Source organism: Saccostrea echinata, unplaced genomic scaffold (genome assembly GCF_033153115.1).
Source record: "Saccostrea echinata isolate AGI-Se365-2 ecotype Australia unplaced genomic scaffold, CSIRO_AGI_Sech_v1 ptg000034l, whole genome shotgun sequence".
Lineage (NCBI taxonomy): Eukaryota > Metazoa > Mollusca > Bivalvia > Ostreida > Ostreidae > Saccostrea > Saccostrea echinata.
The window spans coordinates 2,100,338-2,114,841 of record NW_026889783.1 but is presented as its reverse complement, the minus strand read 5'-3'; the positions used below and the strand labels follow the sequence as shown (position 1 = coordinate 2,114,841).

General features: G+C 34.2%; 1 protein-coding gene across 1 annotated transcript; it reads right to left on the bottom strand.

Moving 5' to 3' along the window:
- Positions 1 to 2,404: 2,404 nt before the first annotated feature.
- LOC133199683 (probable GH family 25 lysozyme 3) lies at positions 2,405 to 13,702 on the bottom strand. Its single transcript, XM_061335557.1, has 5 exons — positions 13,621 to 13,702; positions 10,965 to 11,017; positions 7,774 to 7,888; positions 3,220 to 4,104; positions 2,405 to 2,724 (listed from the first exon to the last, which is right to left on the bottom strand). The coding sequence occupies exons 2-5, from the start codon at positions 11,004 to 11,006 to the stop codon at positions 2,405 to 2,407; spliced, it is 1,362 nt and encodes a 453-aa protein (XP_061191541.1). The 5' UTR covers positions 11,007 to 11,017; positions 13,621 to 13,702.
- Positions 13,703 to 14,504: the final 802 nt, after the last annotated feature.

Below are 14,504 nucleotides of genomic sequence, written 5' to 3'. Positions count from 1 at the left end.
GTATAAGAGTTTTCACTGACCACATAAGGAAACTTGTTAAAATTGTTTCTTCTTGGCAAATCTACTAGAATGAAGAAAAACATCCTTAATGTTCTGTAGCCTCGAGAAACTAAAGAGGACGTTCTTGTTTTTTTTTCCCCAGTAGTCAATAACTGAGCAAAGTCACAATTACTCTTAAAAATGGGTTCCATCTATAATTCTCCTTGCAGAAGATTACAAAGCTTTAAGCATGCTCCTCCAACACTGCTATGTTCAACTAAAAATATCAATGCTGTGATTTTCCCCTCTCTATTTTTAACTGCAGGCAAAAAAAACCAGCATGATGAAAATGTTTCAAATTTCAGCTAAAATGCTTCATTGGAATTTTACGTTGAGATATACAATTCCAAAATCATCTGAGAGCTCAGTTTTGCATTGTGTCCATAACACTGATCAAGTTTCCTCAACACTGATCAAAGATCAATAATATATCAATAACATAGGCTGGATCCCCTCTATATCATATGGTGGTGGGAATAGAAAAGAAATGGCAAAAGGGATTATCTCTAAATAACAGAATAAAGAATAATAATTATCTCTGTATTTTAGATGGGGAATACAAATCACTGAAATCATAGGCTGGTGAATCAGGATCACTTTTGTATAAGAGACCAATAACATGGCCACTCCTACATCATACACTTAGCTGTTCACCGTAGGCTCATTGATAAGGATTACTTCCATGTCAAACAGTGATGAAGGATTAGCTTTACATCACAGGATAGTTATCAAGGATCATCACCACATCATTGGCCAGTTTATAAGGATCATATCTATATCATAGATTGATGATTAAGGATCACTTCCACATCACAGACTGGTTGATAAGGACCACTTCTATATCATAGGTTGTTGTTGTTAAGTCTGGATCATCTCTACAATATAGTCTGGTGATTAAAGATCACTTCCACATCATAGGCTGGTAGAGATGGACAACCTCAGTATCATAGGCTGGTTAATAAGGATCATCTCTACATCATTGTAGTAAGGATCTTCTCTACATCATCGTAGTAAGGATCATCTCTACATCATTGTAGTAAGGATCATCTCCACATTATGAGCTGGTGATTAAAGATCATTTCCACTTCATAGTCAGGTTGATAAAGATCACTTCCACACATCATAGGTTGGTTGCTGAGGATCATCTCTTCATCATAGGCTGGTGAATATGGATCCTTTTTACATTATCTGCTAGTGATTAAGGATCACCTCTACATCATAGGTCAGTGAATAAGGATAATCTCTTCATTAAGGGCTTATTATAAGGATTGCTTCATACCATACACTGATGAAAAAAAGAATCATCTCTACATCATAGCTACAAGATGTACACTTCATAATGTACGCAGGTGAATAATAGTGGTCTCTTCAGCACAGAATAAATAAGGTCACCTCTACATCAGATATTAATAGGCAATTATCATCTTTACCTCTTAAGTAATGGAGAAAGCTCACTTCTGTATCATAGTATATGAAGATAATCACTTTCTATATAATTTGTTTACAAATCAACTAAAGCATCTTGCTGTTTATGGCTGTCTGGGGATTTTGTACACATCATAAGACTAAACTGACCTGAAATTGCATCAAGTTTCATATACAGAATTTGAATGATTTCTCATTATATCAGTTTTTCTAATGTAGTATCTTCTTGAGATGTGGAACAAATGATTCAGTGGTCTTAAGTATTTGGCCAGTAACCGAAAGGTCCCTGGTTCAAATCCCTCTGTGGTGTTGGGTGTTTGTGTTGTGTCCCTGGATGACACACTTTCTCTGCATTGTCTTTATTCAACCAGCTGAAAATGGATACCAACTTACGCTTGGAGTTACAAACTTGGATTGACTTGTATGCTATCCATAGGGAGTCAATGATTCTCAGCCTCTTAAAACCATAGGAACCAGGTTTCCACACTAGCTCTATAAGCCTCATGGCTTGGAAAGAATTTAACTCCTACAGACAGAGTCTTATTTGTCCTATTGCCACAACAAATGTAAAAAAAAAAAGATATGTAACTACTATCTAGATGACTGGAAGCAAAAAACACATTATGATTGTAGCTTCTCATTTCTAAATTTGTCTCTTGAATTTAACTGGAATAAGAACATCACAAATCACACCAACTTGCCTTTTCCTGTATGTGAATCATCACCCAGTGAACCTGCCCTTTCCTACATGTGAATCATCGCCCAGTAAACCTGCCCTTTCCTGCACATGAATCATCGCCAAGTAAACCTGCCCTTTTCTGCATGTGAATCATCACCCAGTAGACCTGCCTTTTCCTGTAAGTGAATCATTGCCCAGTAAACCTGCCTTTTCCTGTATGTGAACCATCGCCCAGTAAACCTGCCCTTTTCTGCATGTGAATCATCGCCCAGAAGACCTGCCTTTTCCTGTATGTGAACCATCGCCCAATAAACCTGCCTTTTCCTGAATGTGGATCATCGCACAGTAAGCCTGCCTTTTTTCTGTATGTGAATCACTGCCCAGTAAAGCTGCCTTTTCCTGTATTGGAATCATTGCCACATAAACATTCCTTTTCCTGCAACTCTTATTCTTGACAATCTTTCTTGCACTTAACAACAAACCTACACTCTTGAGTCTTTGCTTCTTGCCAATGGTTTGATCCTTGTCACTGGAATCTAAAAGGTTACTGAAGATTCCTTGTACTTGATTTTCACTTTGATCTTTGTTGTACCACATCACATTTAGACAATCCAAGTTCTAGGCTCTCTCTTCCAGGTATTGATTTTTTATGACAGGTCTATATCGGTCCAGAATTTGTACCTACTCCACTGTCATAGCCAATGGGTTCATAAGGAGATGTCACATCTCTAAGCTATGAATTAATGAATCTTTTTCCTTTGTCACTTGGTAAAAACTACTTAAATGTGACTTCCCACTATTCTGCATTCATGTCAGTTAAAACTAGAAATTCAGAATACAACCTAACATTTTATCTACTATCTTATATTTTATATAGCAAATTTTTCTTAGCATTATTATTTTTATGAATTATTAAAATGAAATCAAATCATCTTAATTAGGACATGCAGGTGCATTTCACTGACATAGATTTGAGGACAAAAGCAGTATTAAGAAACATAAATCAAATGCATATGAAAAGGAATACTACAATTAACCATACATACATTGAGAAATCTAAACTGATCTTGACAAACCCAACCTTTTACTGGAAACTCTGTTGTCTGTCTTCCCTTCTTTCTCATCTTTTTGACGACTGCTACTCTGTTTCTGCCCACTGCTAGACTTCTGCCCACTGCTAGACTTCTGCCCACTGTTAGACTTCTGCCCACTGCTAGACTTCTGTCTGCTGCTTCCACTATTAGATGCCTGCCCACTATTGCCAAGCTTCTGTGTACTGCCAGTTCCAGATGTGTTACTACTACCAGACTTTTGCATACTGCTACCACTGCTAGATTTCTGCCTGCTGTCACTACCACTGGACTTCTGTCCACTACTGCTAGACTTCTGTCCACTACTGCTAGACTTCTGCCCACTACTGCTAGACTTCTGTCCACTACTGCTAGACTTCTCCCCACTAGTGCTAGACTTCTGCCCACTATTGTTTGGCTTCTGTATTTTGCTACCATTTGTTTTCTGCCCATGTATTCTGGATCTCTGCCTACTACCACCTCCAGCCTTTTGGTCACCACTTCCACACTCTCGTCTGCTGTTAGTTTTGTGAATACTAGTGATTTCTGATTTTATTCTACTGGAGCTGCTAATTCTATCCCTGGATTTTTGCCCACCAACACTGCCAGAATTTTGTCCACTGAAGCTGCTAGACTTTTCCTCACTGGTAGTGCTGGACTTCTGCCCAGTTGTGTTGCTGGATTTCTGCCCACTTGAGTTGCTGGACTTCTGCCCACTTGAGTTGCTGGACTTTTGTTTGGACTTCTCCTCTCTGTGGCTGGACTTACTGCTTTCAGTGCTACTACTAACAGTTTTCTTGCTGTCCTTTATATCTGCATCAAGGTCATTCTGTGTATCATCCACATATACATCCAAAGATTCACTGACATCGTCTCGTGATTCCTGAGTCACTGTTGTCCAAAACAGAAGTAGCATTAATGTAATATTCAATTTATTTCACCCCTTAAATTCTTATTTACGTTCCATGAGCTTGAGCCAATGAAACTTTTGTACTGAAGAAAAAAGAAGGAAGGACAGTCAGAAGAAAGATATATGAAGAAACAATAGCTGTAAGAAACATGTACAAAAGTTCAGATTTTATAATTTATTACTCCATATTGAATTAAACAGATCAATTTTTGGTCTTTGTGTTTTCCTCTGAAACCTCTCTTCCTTTATCAATTTGGATACTCTTGGTTTGGGGTCGATACAGTTGAATGCTATTGAAGGCTTGTAGTATTAAGTTATTTTTTTATCAAATCTTTCAAGTTCCAGGCTGAACTGCTCATTGGTGGAAATGAACAGTGTTAATATTTGGAATAAACCAAACTGTATTCATATATTATCATGTATTTTGTGAATCTCTCTCTCCATCTACACCACTACCCATCATTTATAAAAAGAAATTGTTTGCTGTCTTTAATTCTTCAAGCAATTGTGTTATCCACTCCATTAATATAATCCTTGTTCAATGAGAGTGATGGTTTCTGGTTCACAACTGAATGTCCTGTTTCATGCTGGAAGACCATTACTTGATGTGTCTGGTATTTCCATCTTTTATCACTTTCCTCATTTTCTTTGTCAAGTTGACAACAAAGTTTTATAACTGCATCCAAACTGGTATGTAAGTCTGACATGTATTATCGTAATTATCATCAAAAGGATTGAACACTGATTTTCTCCTGTCTTCTTTTGGCAACATAAATGATGATGTATTCAAACTGTCAAATTCACACTTTATTTAATTTTAAGGGTTTTGTCATCTTTATGGATCATTCTTCAAGAAAAGAACTTGAAAATGCAAATTTACACCATCTAGTTTATACCATAATTTACTGTAAATCTTTAAGTTCTTTGTCCTTGAAATTATTTCATGATAAATCCATCCTCAAAAATGAATCCCAAGTGTTTCCATAATTTCATAGTCACAATAATTCAGATTTGGCAGTAGTTTTCTTTGCATCTTGTGTACTCCATACATGAAATACTCTTCAACCAGCAGTGAGAAATGAACTGTTTGTATCTTCTTTTTCTATGAGTCATGGTGATTTTCTGAAGAAATAGAGTCTCCTATGTTACCTGCTAGTTTTCCTCCCTTCTTTTATTGTCTGTGTCATAATAACTGAATACGTAGATGTGGCCCACTAAGGATGTCATTCCAGTCCAGTATACACACAGTCCTCATCAGTGCCATCAGGCTCTCATTCTCAGAATGCCAAGGTTCAAATGCGAGTTACAGCTTGATATACTTGATTTTTAGATTCTTTGTCTTTCTATATCATTATATGATGTAATTTTTACTTCCTTATGAATTACAGTCAATATGATCCATCGTCTAGCACTTAGTCATCCTCTGGTGATCTTTGTAAAATTGTTGACAAAATCCTGAACAATGGCAGTCTAGTCATGGTTTAATTTGTCTTCACTTGAAAATTCCATACTTTTCTCTCCTCACTGGAAGTCCAAAGTTTGTGTTTTTTTTCAACAGTCCATTTTAGTTTTTGAAAGCTAATGACTCAATATTTATAAACTCTCTTTTTGATATGTTTCATGCTAACATTTACTATCTTTTAAAAATCTTTGTCAAAAACATAACAGTAAAATTTCTTTAAACAAAATGTGTTCTTATTACCTTGTGGTACTACCACTTTTGAGACTTCACTGAAGAATTTGATGTCATAATTTCAGTGTACAGATTTTTTTCCCAAAATAAATTTCAAATATAAAATGAAATACTAACAAACACAATTGCATTCTCTTTTCCAAAACAGTTATATATGACTTTTTCTTTTCTACACTTCTACTGTGCTGAAAATTTGACCAAAGGCATTGTGACTTCCAGCTTACCCTTTCTATTATCTTTATACAGTTATTTTGCTGTAAAATTTACTTTCAGCCAACCATTATTATCCTTATAGAGAGGTTTTTTTCTGTAAACCTTTTATGTTAGACTATTTTTAATAACTTCATACAGAGTAACTTTCTTGTAAATCTTGTACCCGCCTACCATATAGTAGTATCTTTATACAGAGTAACTTTCCTGTAAATCTATGTATCATCCTTACATCTAGTACTAGCTTCATACAGAGTAACTTTCCTGTAAATCTATGTATCATCCTTACATCTAGTACTAGCTTCATACAGAGTAACTTTCCTGTAAATCTATGTATCATCCTTACATCTAGTACTATCTTCATACAAAGTAACTTTCCTGTAAATCTATGTATCATCCTTACATCTAGTACTAGCTTCATACAGAGTAACTTTCCTGTAAATCTATGTATCATCCTTACATCTAGTACTATCTTCATACAGAGTAACTTTCCTGTAAATCTATGTATCATCCTACCATAACTATCTTCATACAGAGTAACTTTCCTGTAAATCTATGTATCATCCTACCATCTAGTACTATCTTCATACAGAGTAACTTTCCTGTAAATCTTATACCAGCCTACATCAAGTACTATCTTCAAACAGAGTAACTTTCCTAAAAACTCTATGCATCATCCTTACATTTAGTACTATCTTCATATACAGTAAATTTCCTGTAAATCTTATACCAGCCTACCATATACACAGTAAATTATCTGTACATCTTATACCAGCCTACCATATACACAGTAAATTATCTGTACATCTTATAACAGCCTACCATATACACAGTAAATTATCTGTACATCTTATACCAGCCTACCATATACACAGTAAATTTTATTCCAGCCTACCATCTAGTACTATCTTCATACAGAGTAACTTTCCTGTAAATCTATGTATCATCCTACCATCTAGTGCTATCTTCATACAGAGTAACTTTCCTCTAAAATCTTTGTATTGTCCTACCATCTAGTACTATCTTCATACAGAGTAACTTTCCTGTAAATCTTATACCAGCCTACCATCTAGTACTATCTTCATAGTTACAGAGTAACTTTCCTGTAAATCTATATATCATCCTACCACCTAGTACTATCTTCAAACAGAGTAACTTTCCTGTAAATCTATGTATCATCCTACCATCACTATCTTCATACAGAGTAACTTTCCTGTAAATCTATATATCATCCTACCATCTAGTACTATCTTCATACAGAGTAACTTTCCTGTAAATCTATGTATCATCCAACCATCTAGTACTATCTTCATACAGAGTAACTTTCCTGTAAATCTATGTATCATATAACCATCTAGTACTATCTTCATACAGAGTAACTTTCCTGTAAATCTATGTATCATCCAACCATCTAGTACTATCTTCATACAGAGTAACTTTCCTCTAAAATCTTTGTATCGTCCTACCACCTAGTAGTAACTTCATACAGAGTAACTTTCCTGTAAATCTATCTATCATCCTACCATATAGTGCTATCTTCATACAGAGTAACTTTCCTGTAAATCTATGTATCATCCTACCATCTAGTACTATCTTCATACAGAGTAACTTCCCTGTAAATCTATCCATCATCCTACCATATAGTGCTATCTTCATACAGAGTAACTTTCCTGTTAATCTATTTATCATCCTACCGTCACTATCTTCATACAAAGTAACTTTCCTGTAAATCTATGTATCATCCTACCGTCACTATCTTCCTCTATCAGCTCACTCTCAGTCCCGTCTTCTGTCTCGATCAGGTCACTCTCCATTCCATCCTCTGTTCCAATTAAATCACGGTAACTCTCCTCATCGTCCATCTGACAATATATGAACATTTTAATACCTCCAAGCCCATTAGAAAGAGTCATCCCGAGAATACTAATTAACAAAGGGCCCATGGGCCACATCGCTCACCTGAGCACATTGGCTGGGAGAGCAGAAATGAGTACAGTATTGAAGGAGGTGGGGTGGGGGGGAACTTAAATTTACACTACCTCAGGATGCTTCCATATCAATAATACTAATCATGACTTTGCTGTTCTTAAAAGGAAGAATCTTAAAGATTTTTCCCTATGTATTCCTATGTAAAACTCTGATAGCTCATTGTGGCCCCTCCCTACCCATCCTAAATTTGAACAAACTTGAATCTACACTACCTGAGGATGGCTCTATAATAATATGACTAAACATGACTTTGATGTTCTGAAGCAAAAGATTTTTTCCAGATAATACCTATATATTCTTATATAAAATGATGACCCTCTGTTGTGCCCCCCAACCCCTGGGTGGTCATAATTTGAACAAATTTGATTCTACAATACCTAAGGTTGCTTCTGTATAAATATGACTAATAATGGGCTTTAATGGCTTAGTTGTTCTTAAGAAGATTTTAAAGATATTTCCTATGTAACATGTATGATCAGATTCTTACAAGATATATATATATAGGTTTTCCTTTTACTCTGTCTGAGTTAATGATTGGAATGATTATTAAAACAGCTCTGTCTGAGGTTACATCACGCAGTACTTAAATTTTCTCTTATCTAGAGATGGGGGCTGGGTAAGGTACAACTTACACGATGTTTCTCCCCTGGGTTCCCATTGTTAGATAAGAACCAGGTGTCTCAATCTTCTTGAGATTTACTACACCCAGAACTTAACAACAAATACCTAGGATACGTTTATAACTTTTATTTTGATCTTACCCTTAAGATTTTCCATCCTCTATCCTTAAATGTCCATCACATACGTAATACTCTGATATATATTCAAAGCATTTTACAGTAGAAAAGGATTTACCAAGAGAAAGTTTCAAAAATGTAAATAACTAAGCAGTAATTAATTAACAAAGATTGCATTAAAGTCAATGGAGACAAGCATTTTTTTAAAAATAAAAATTCAAATAATAAGAATATCAATAAATACTGTAGTGAAAAGATGCATTAAAACACATATTAGAAATAGAATGACAATTGAAAACTGATTATTTTTTTTTTTTTACCAGATAAGTTTTTTTAAAATTGATTTTTTTTTTAATCAATTTAAAACAGAGTGAGATATCTCTTACCAAATTTAAGGTCATAAATTAGGACACATCTCACCCTGCTTACATGCTTAAAGTAATGAATGGGAATTATGTCTAAAATACTGAGTATTCAACACTTACACATCTGTTATGTATTCAATTTCATTGAATCTTTTGCTACATGTACAGTAACGAAGTCACTGGGACCTGTGAAATTACTTCGTTATATCTGTTATTCGTTATATCCGTAGAAGAAATTTGTTAAATTTATATAGCTGGGGATCCAAGAAAAATTCGCTATATCCATGAATTACCTATATCCATATTCATACTAAATGAGTTTTACTGTATTAGGGATGGAATACCTTAGGCCATAATAAAAAAAAAAATCCTAGATTTGCATCCCCGCCCGCCCTGATTTTTTTTACCTCACCTCAATTTTTTTTATTTCTGTTTTCCTTCATCTTAATTCTGATCAGGATCGGTATTCAACTTTCCTTTTATATTCCGCGAATGTTAGCATGATTTTCTCCGCTGACAAGATGGTTATTGCAGTAATATGTATCATATATAAACAAGGATCAATGGTGGTAAAAGATGGATGAGGTGTAGTAAGAGATATACATATTTAATGGACCACTAACTATGATTTTTATTCAGACATAATAGATAAATTGATTGATCAGATCAACAAAAAATTTGTATAATGGAAGAAATATAAAAAGTAAAATCCACCCACCCGCCTTGATTTTTCAAAAAAATTGAATGAGATTCTAGGATTGTTTTATTAAATCCTTAATGACTTTATTGCTGATTCATCATCCAACTTCTTCAGCTAGCTTCTGAATGCCTGACTTTCCCAAAGCTTTGCCTTATATACCCTTTGGCTAGTCCATTCCAAAGGTTTTCAGGTCATTCCACTATTTGAAGTCTTCAATGCATTTTACTCAAATGGCCCTTAACCATAACAACTTACTATATATTCCTGTGTAAAAACTTTGACCCCCTCTTGTGGCCCCGCCCTTCCCCTGTGAGTTATGACATGAACAAACTTGAATCTAGAGTATGTAATGAAGGTTTCACATAAGTTTCATGTTTTCTTTCTCTATGGTTCTTGAGAAGAAGATTTTTAAAAGATGCCACCAAATTTTCACGAATTCTTAATTATCTCCCCTTGAAAGAGGGTGTGGCACTTTTTGTGAACAAACTTGAATCCCCTTCACCAAAGGATGCTTTGTTACAAGTTAGTTGAAATTGGCCCAATGGTTCTTGAGAAGGAGTTGAAAATGTGAAAAGTTTACAGACTATGGACGACAGGCGGATGCCAGACACTCTTTGATCAAAATGCCTCACTTGAGCCTGATCAATTATATTTTTGTGTGCAAATTTCAAGATTTTTTCATCTAGCTAACACAATTCCTTTGCATAAAGGTGACATAGATAGTTCTTGCAGAGAGCTCAAAGGAACAATGATAATTACATCTTTTATTAAAGAACATATAAAGCACTTCATTAAGAATTTGCACTTCTTGGACTCTTGTTTTTAAAATACATACACCAAATGACAAATTGAGAACTAATGTGATGTCAGCGTCTAGACAAAATAGATTAAGTGTGTCAAACCTTTCACCTGCAGTATAAAGCTGAAGATCCAAGTTAAAAGAGTATACTATACTGTAGTATTAAATGCAACTGGGCTCGCCCTGTCATACCATCAAACATAATTTACAACCATTTTTTACAATATATCTAACTTAAGTTGTGTTTTCCAAGTAAAGTTGTGATATAACCATTACAACTGATTCTTATATTAATCTATACAGTATTTAAGCAGTGATAGAATCAAAAGAGAAAAGTCTGTACATTACCTCAATTACATCAAGAAGTAGGAGGTCTTCTGCTTTGTCCATTTTTATTTTTTCTGCTCAAAAGAAGATAAATTCAGTTGAAGTTTTGGTCTGTATGACTCTCAAAATAATTTTTTTTTTATAGAAACATAAGTTTGTTTTGCCATGTTAGCATAACTGATGATTGTGTAATTCATAGCTCTCTGATTGGCTGAGATCTAACAATACAAAAATCATAATCAGTTTTATTATACGACTGAAAAATTCCTAGCTTTCTAATTGACTAAGATCCAACACTGTATAAAAAATACTACAATAACATGTATACAAGTATACTATTTTAATTCAATTCATATTTAATTTTTTATTTTTATACAGCACTACAACCCCAACCCACCCCTAAAATAGGTTTTCATGTTTTAAGAAGTTGTTTATGATTTTTTATTTTTTTGCTTGTCCAAAAAATTTCTGGGACAGATTTCTTGAGTAGAATGGAACTCTCCTTAAAAATTCCTGGACCTGCATACTGTAGATTCATTATTGTTTGCGAGTACTTATTACCGCGAAATGGCTCTTTCACTTCAAATCGTGAGAACAATAATTCGCGAGTGGACGGTTGATCAAGGGATTTTACATTGATTTCAGCACCATAAAAATAAAGAAAGTAATTTTATTTGCGAGTGGTGCTTCTCGCATAATTACACGATAATTAATTCTTCACATATATTTAGGAATCTACAGTATGCAATGTTTAGGCAGATATGATTAAACTGCGAATAGAGTGATTTCACTATGGGAGAAATCAAATTCAGAAAACTTAATACCAAAAGATCTGTTAGAATTTGAATTAAAATTTAGAAGAAGAGGAATTTTTCAAATCATTATATCTTTGTGTCTGACAATTTTTTATAGTTATTCATTGTTGTACATGTAGAAGGAAAAGGATGACATCAACATTATCATCACGATAGAAATTGCTCATCATATAAAGATGTCTGCACCATACATGAAAACTTTTGAACACAACTGAAAGGGAGTGTCAAAAAAGTGGCAGCGAAAATCAAAGATTTTTACAATGTTTGAATCTGTAGCTCACTGGTTGTCTGTCCAAATTTTCTCAACCAGAGAGCTACAGTTCTACTAGACAGAAAGTACAAATTGTTAAAATGATAATGTCCTATGGAAATTAGAATGTGTTCCATGTATTGGCAATGTAGCAAAACAAACACAAATGATAGGGGTGAAACGATACACCTCCTTCATGATATGATAAGTATTGTATAATTTTGTCTTGGTATGGTTATTTTCGATAAGATATTCTGATAAAAGGAAACAAATTCAACATTGTTTTATGTTTTGTTTCTACTAAATCCAGTCACTTAATCTACATGGAAATTGACACAGAGAAATTGATAAGAATAAATTAACTGTTAAAATTATTTTACAAACTATCAGTCCTCAAAAATTAACCTTTTAAAGTTAAATTATGCTGAGTAGCGTGTTTTTACTTATGCCAAACCTGAATGAATGCTTAAGATCGCAACCAAAAAAAGGACTGAACCAACAATGGAGATTTTGCATCATGTATCAAACTGAGAACAAATGTCAACATGGCATGTAAATTTGAAGCAAAAAACGTCAAAAAAAAAAAAAGTGTCAAATTCTTCGATTATATGAATTAAGTTTTGGAGTGGAAGGTATCCAGAATCACCAAAAGGTTTGTTATAATTAATATGATGGTTATTTTCAATGCAACCACAGGAGTTTGCAGTTTATCCATAAGGCAATTGTAAACAACAACCTCGCAAAGCTCACTGAATGGTTTATGTTGTCTCATGGATAAAATTGTCGACTCCTATGAAGAAACTACATTAATTTCTTGTTTTGGGGTGATTCTGCAATTTTCTGCTACATTGCAGTAAATGGGAGGCATTCTAACTGTGGTGAGGGTCTGTCCCCACCTCACCTGTCCCTAGACACAGGTTATTCTAACTACAGTTCTGCAGCTTCTTCAACAGGTCCAGTCCAAAGACTATTTCTACCTATGTAGCTATTAATAGCTACCTAGGTATTTAATCCTATCCAAAGTAGCTATTTTACCTACTTTTTGCATTACTTTCATTTTGTGGCCAAAAACCATCAATAATGTTTTTTTATGATGGGTTCATTGACAATTTCTGATTTCTCTCGCCATTTTTTTTTTCTCAGATTACTCTTGCTATGATATCATCATAAATGGAGAATAAAATGTGCCTAAGGTTACTTTACCTACAGTATGATCTTCCTTGTCAAAAAAAAAAGTTTCTCAGGTTTAGCGAAAATATTGTTGGCATACCTTTACTAAATTTTACATATCAATAAGGTACATTTTTGTAAACCAAAACCCAAGTACCTGTGAACATATTATATAAACAAAATGCTCTTAAATCATTCTGCTGAATATCAAAATCTGCATTGATTTAAAAATCAGGTCCAGTAAATACACTTTGGTCTAAAAAATTATCTGGAGCTCTGAATTTTGTTCCGTATTAAATCCAAAATTTCACAGAATTTCATTTTTTATCTAATTGAGGAATGACTTCTGTTGAGATTTTGAGTTTCTTGCATTGATTTTTAAAATTTCCAACAACGGGCTAACCATGCAGATTGCTTATTCCAAATCAGGATGGACACTTACCAAGCAAGATGGCGAATGGTAAATTACGGTTTCAAAAACACTCAACAGCGTAATTTCCTCTCAGCAACGAAATGACACTTTTCATATACTGCTATAACAATTTAAAGTTTTGTTAATAAAAAAATTTATACATAAATAAATTTGATGACTACGCAATGCAAGCTAAACAGTCGTGTAAAATATTTTGCTATCCATCTCCGCCATTTTGATTTGGGATGGCTTCGGTAAATTGTTAACTCATACCAGTTTAATTCGTCTATTGACATACAGCTTTATTGTGAAGTAAAAACAAGTTCGGGCCAGTGATTTGAAAACTTGGTTTTCGCTTATTACTGAAGAAAATACTTTATGAAACTTATATTTGTTATATCAAAATTTGTATTTGCTGAGAGTTTTAACACCAAATATGTCTTTTCAAAGAATATCAATTTCTTGACTCTATTTGCAGTTTAATCATTGTACAAAGTTAATGTCACAATTAGCCCTTTCATGGTAAATGCGGTACTACTCTTTTGCAGGGCAAATAACATTTGGTGAAGTTTTTGCCGAGAGATAAACAAATGAAGTACATTCAACAATTACTTTTACATCATATTTCACCAAACTATATCATTTTGCCCTGCAAAAGAGCAGTACCGCAGTTTCCATTAAACAGTTTATTAGACTATAGACAACAGCAAAACTTCAATCAGAAAATCTCAATTGAACTTTCACCATATCCAACCTATTAAGATAAAATGAATGAATGCTTTGAGCTGCAGATTGGTACTAGAATCAAATGGCCAAAGTTTCTAAAGTGTGAACCGTTCAGTCAGGGCAGGTGTATACAGTCTGACATTAGGACACATCATGCAAGTTTTTCTAAGAGGTGAATCTGACCCAAA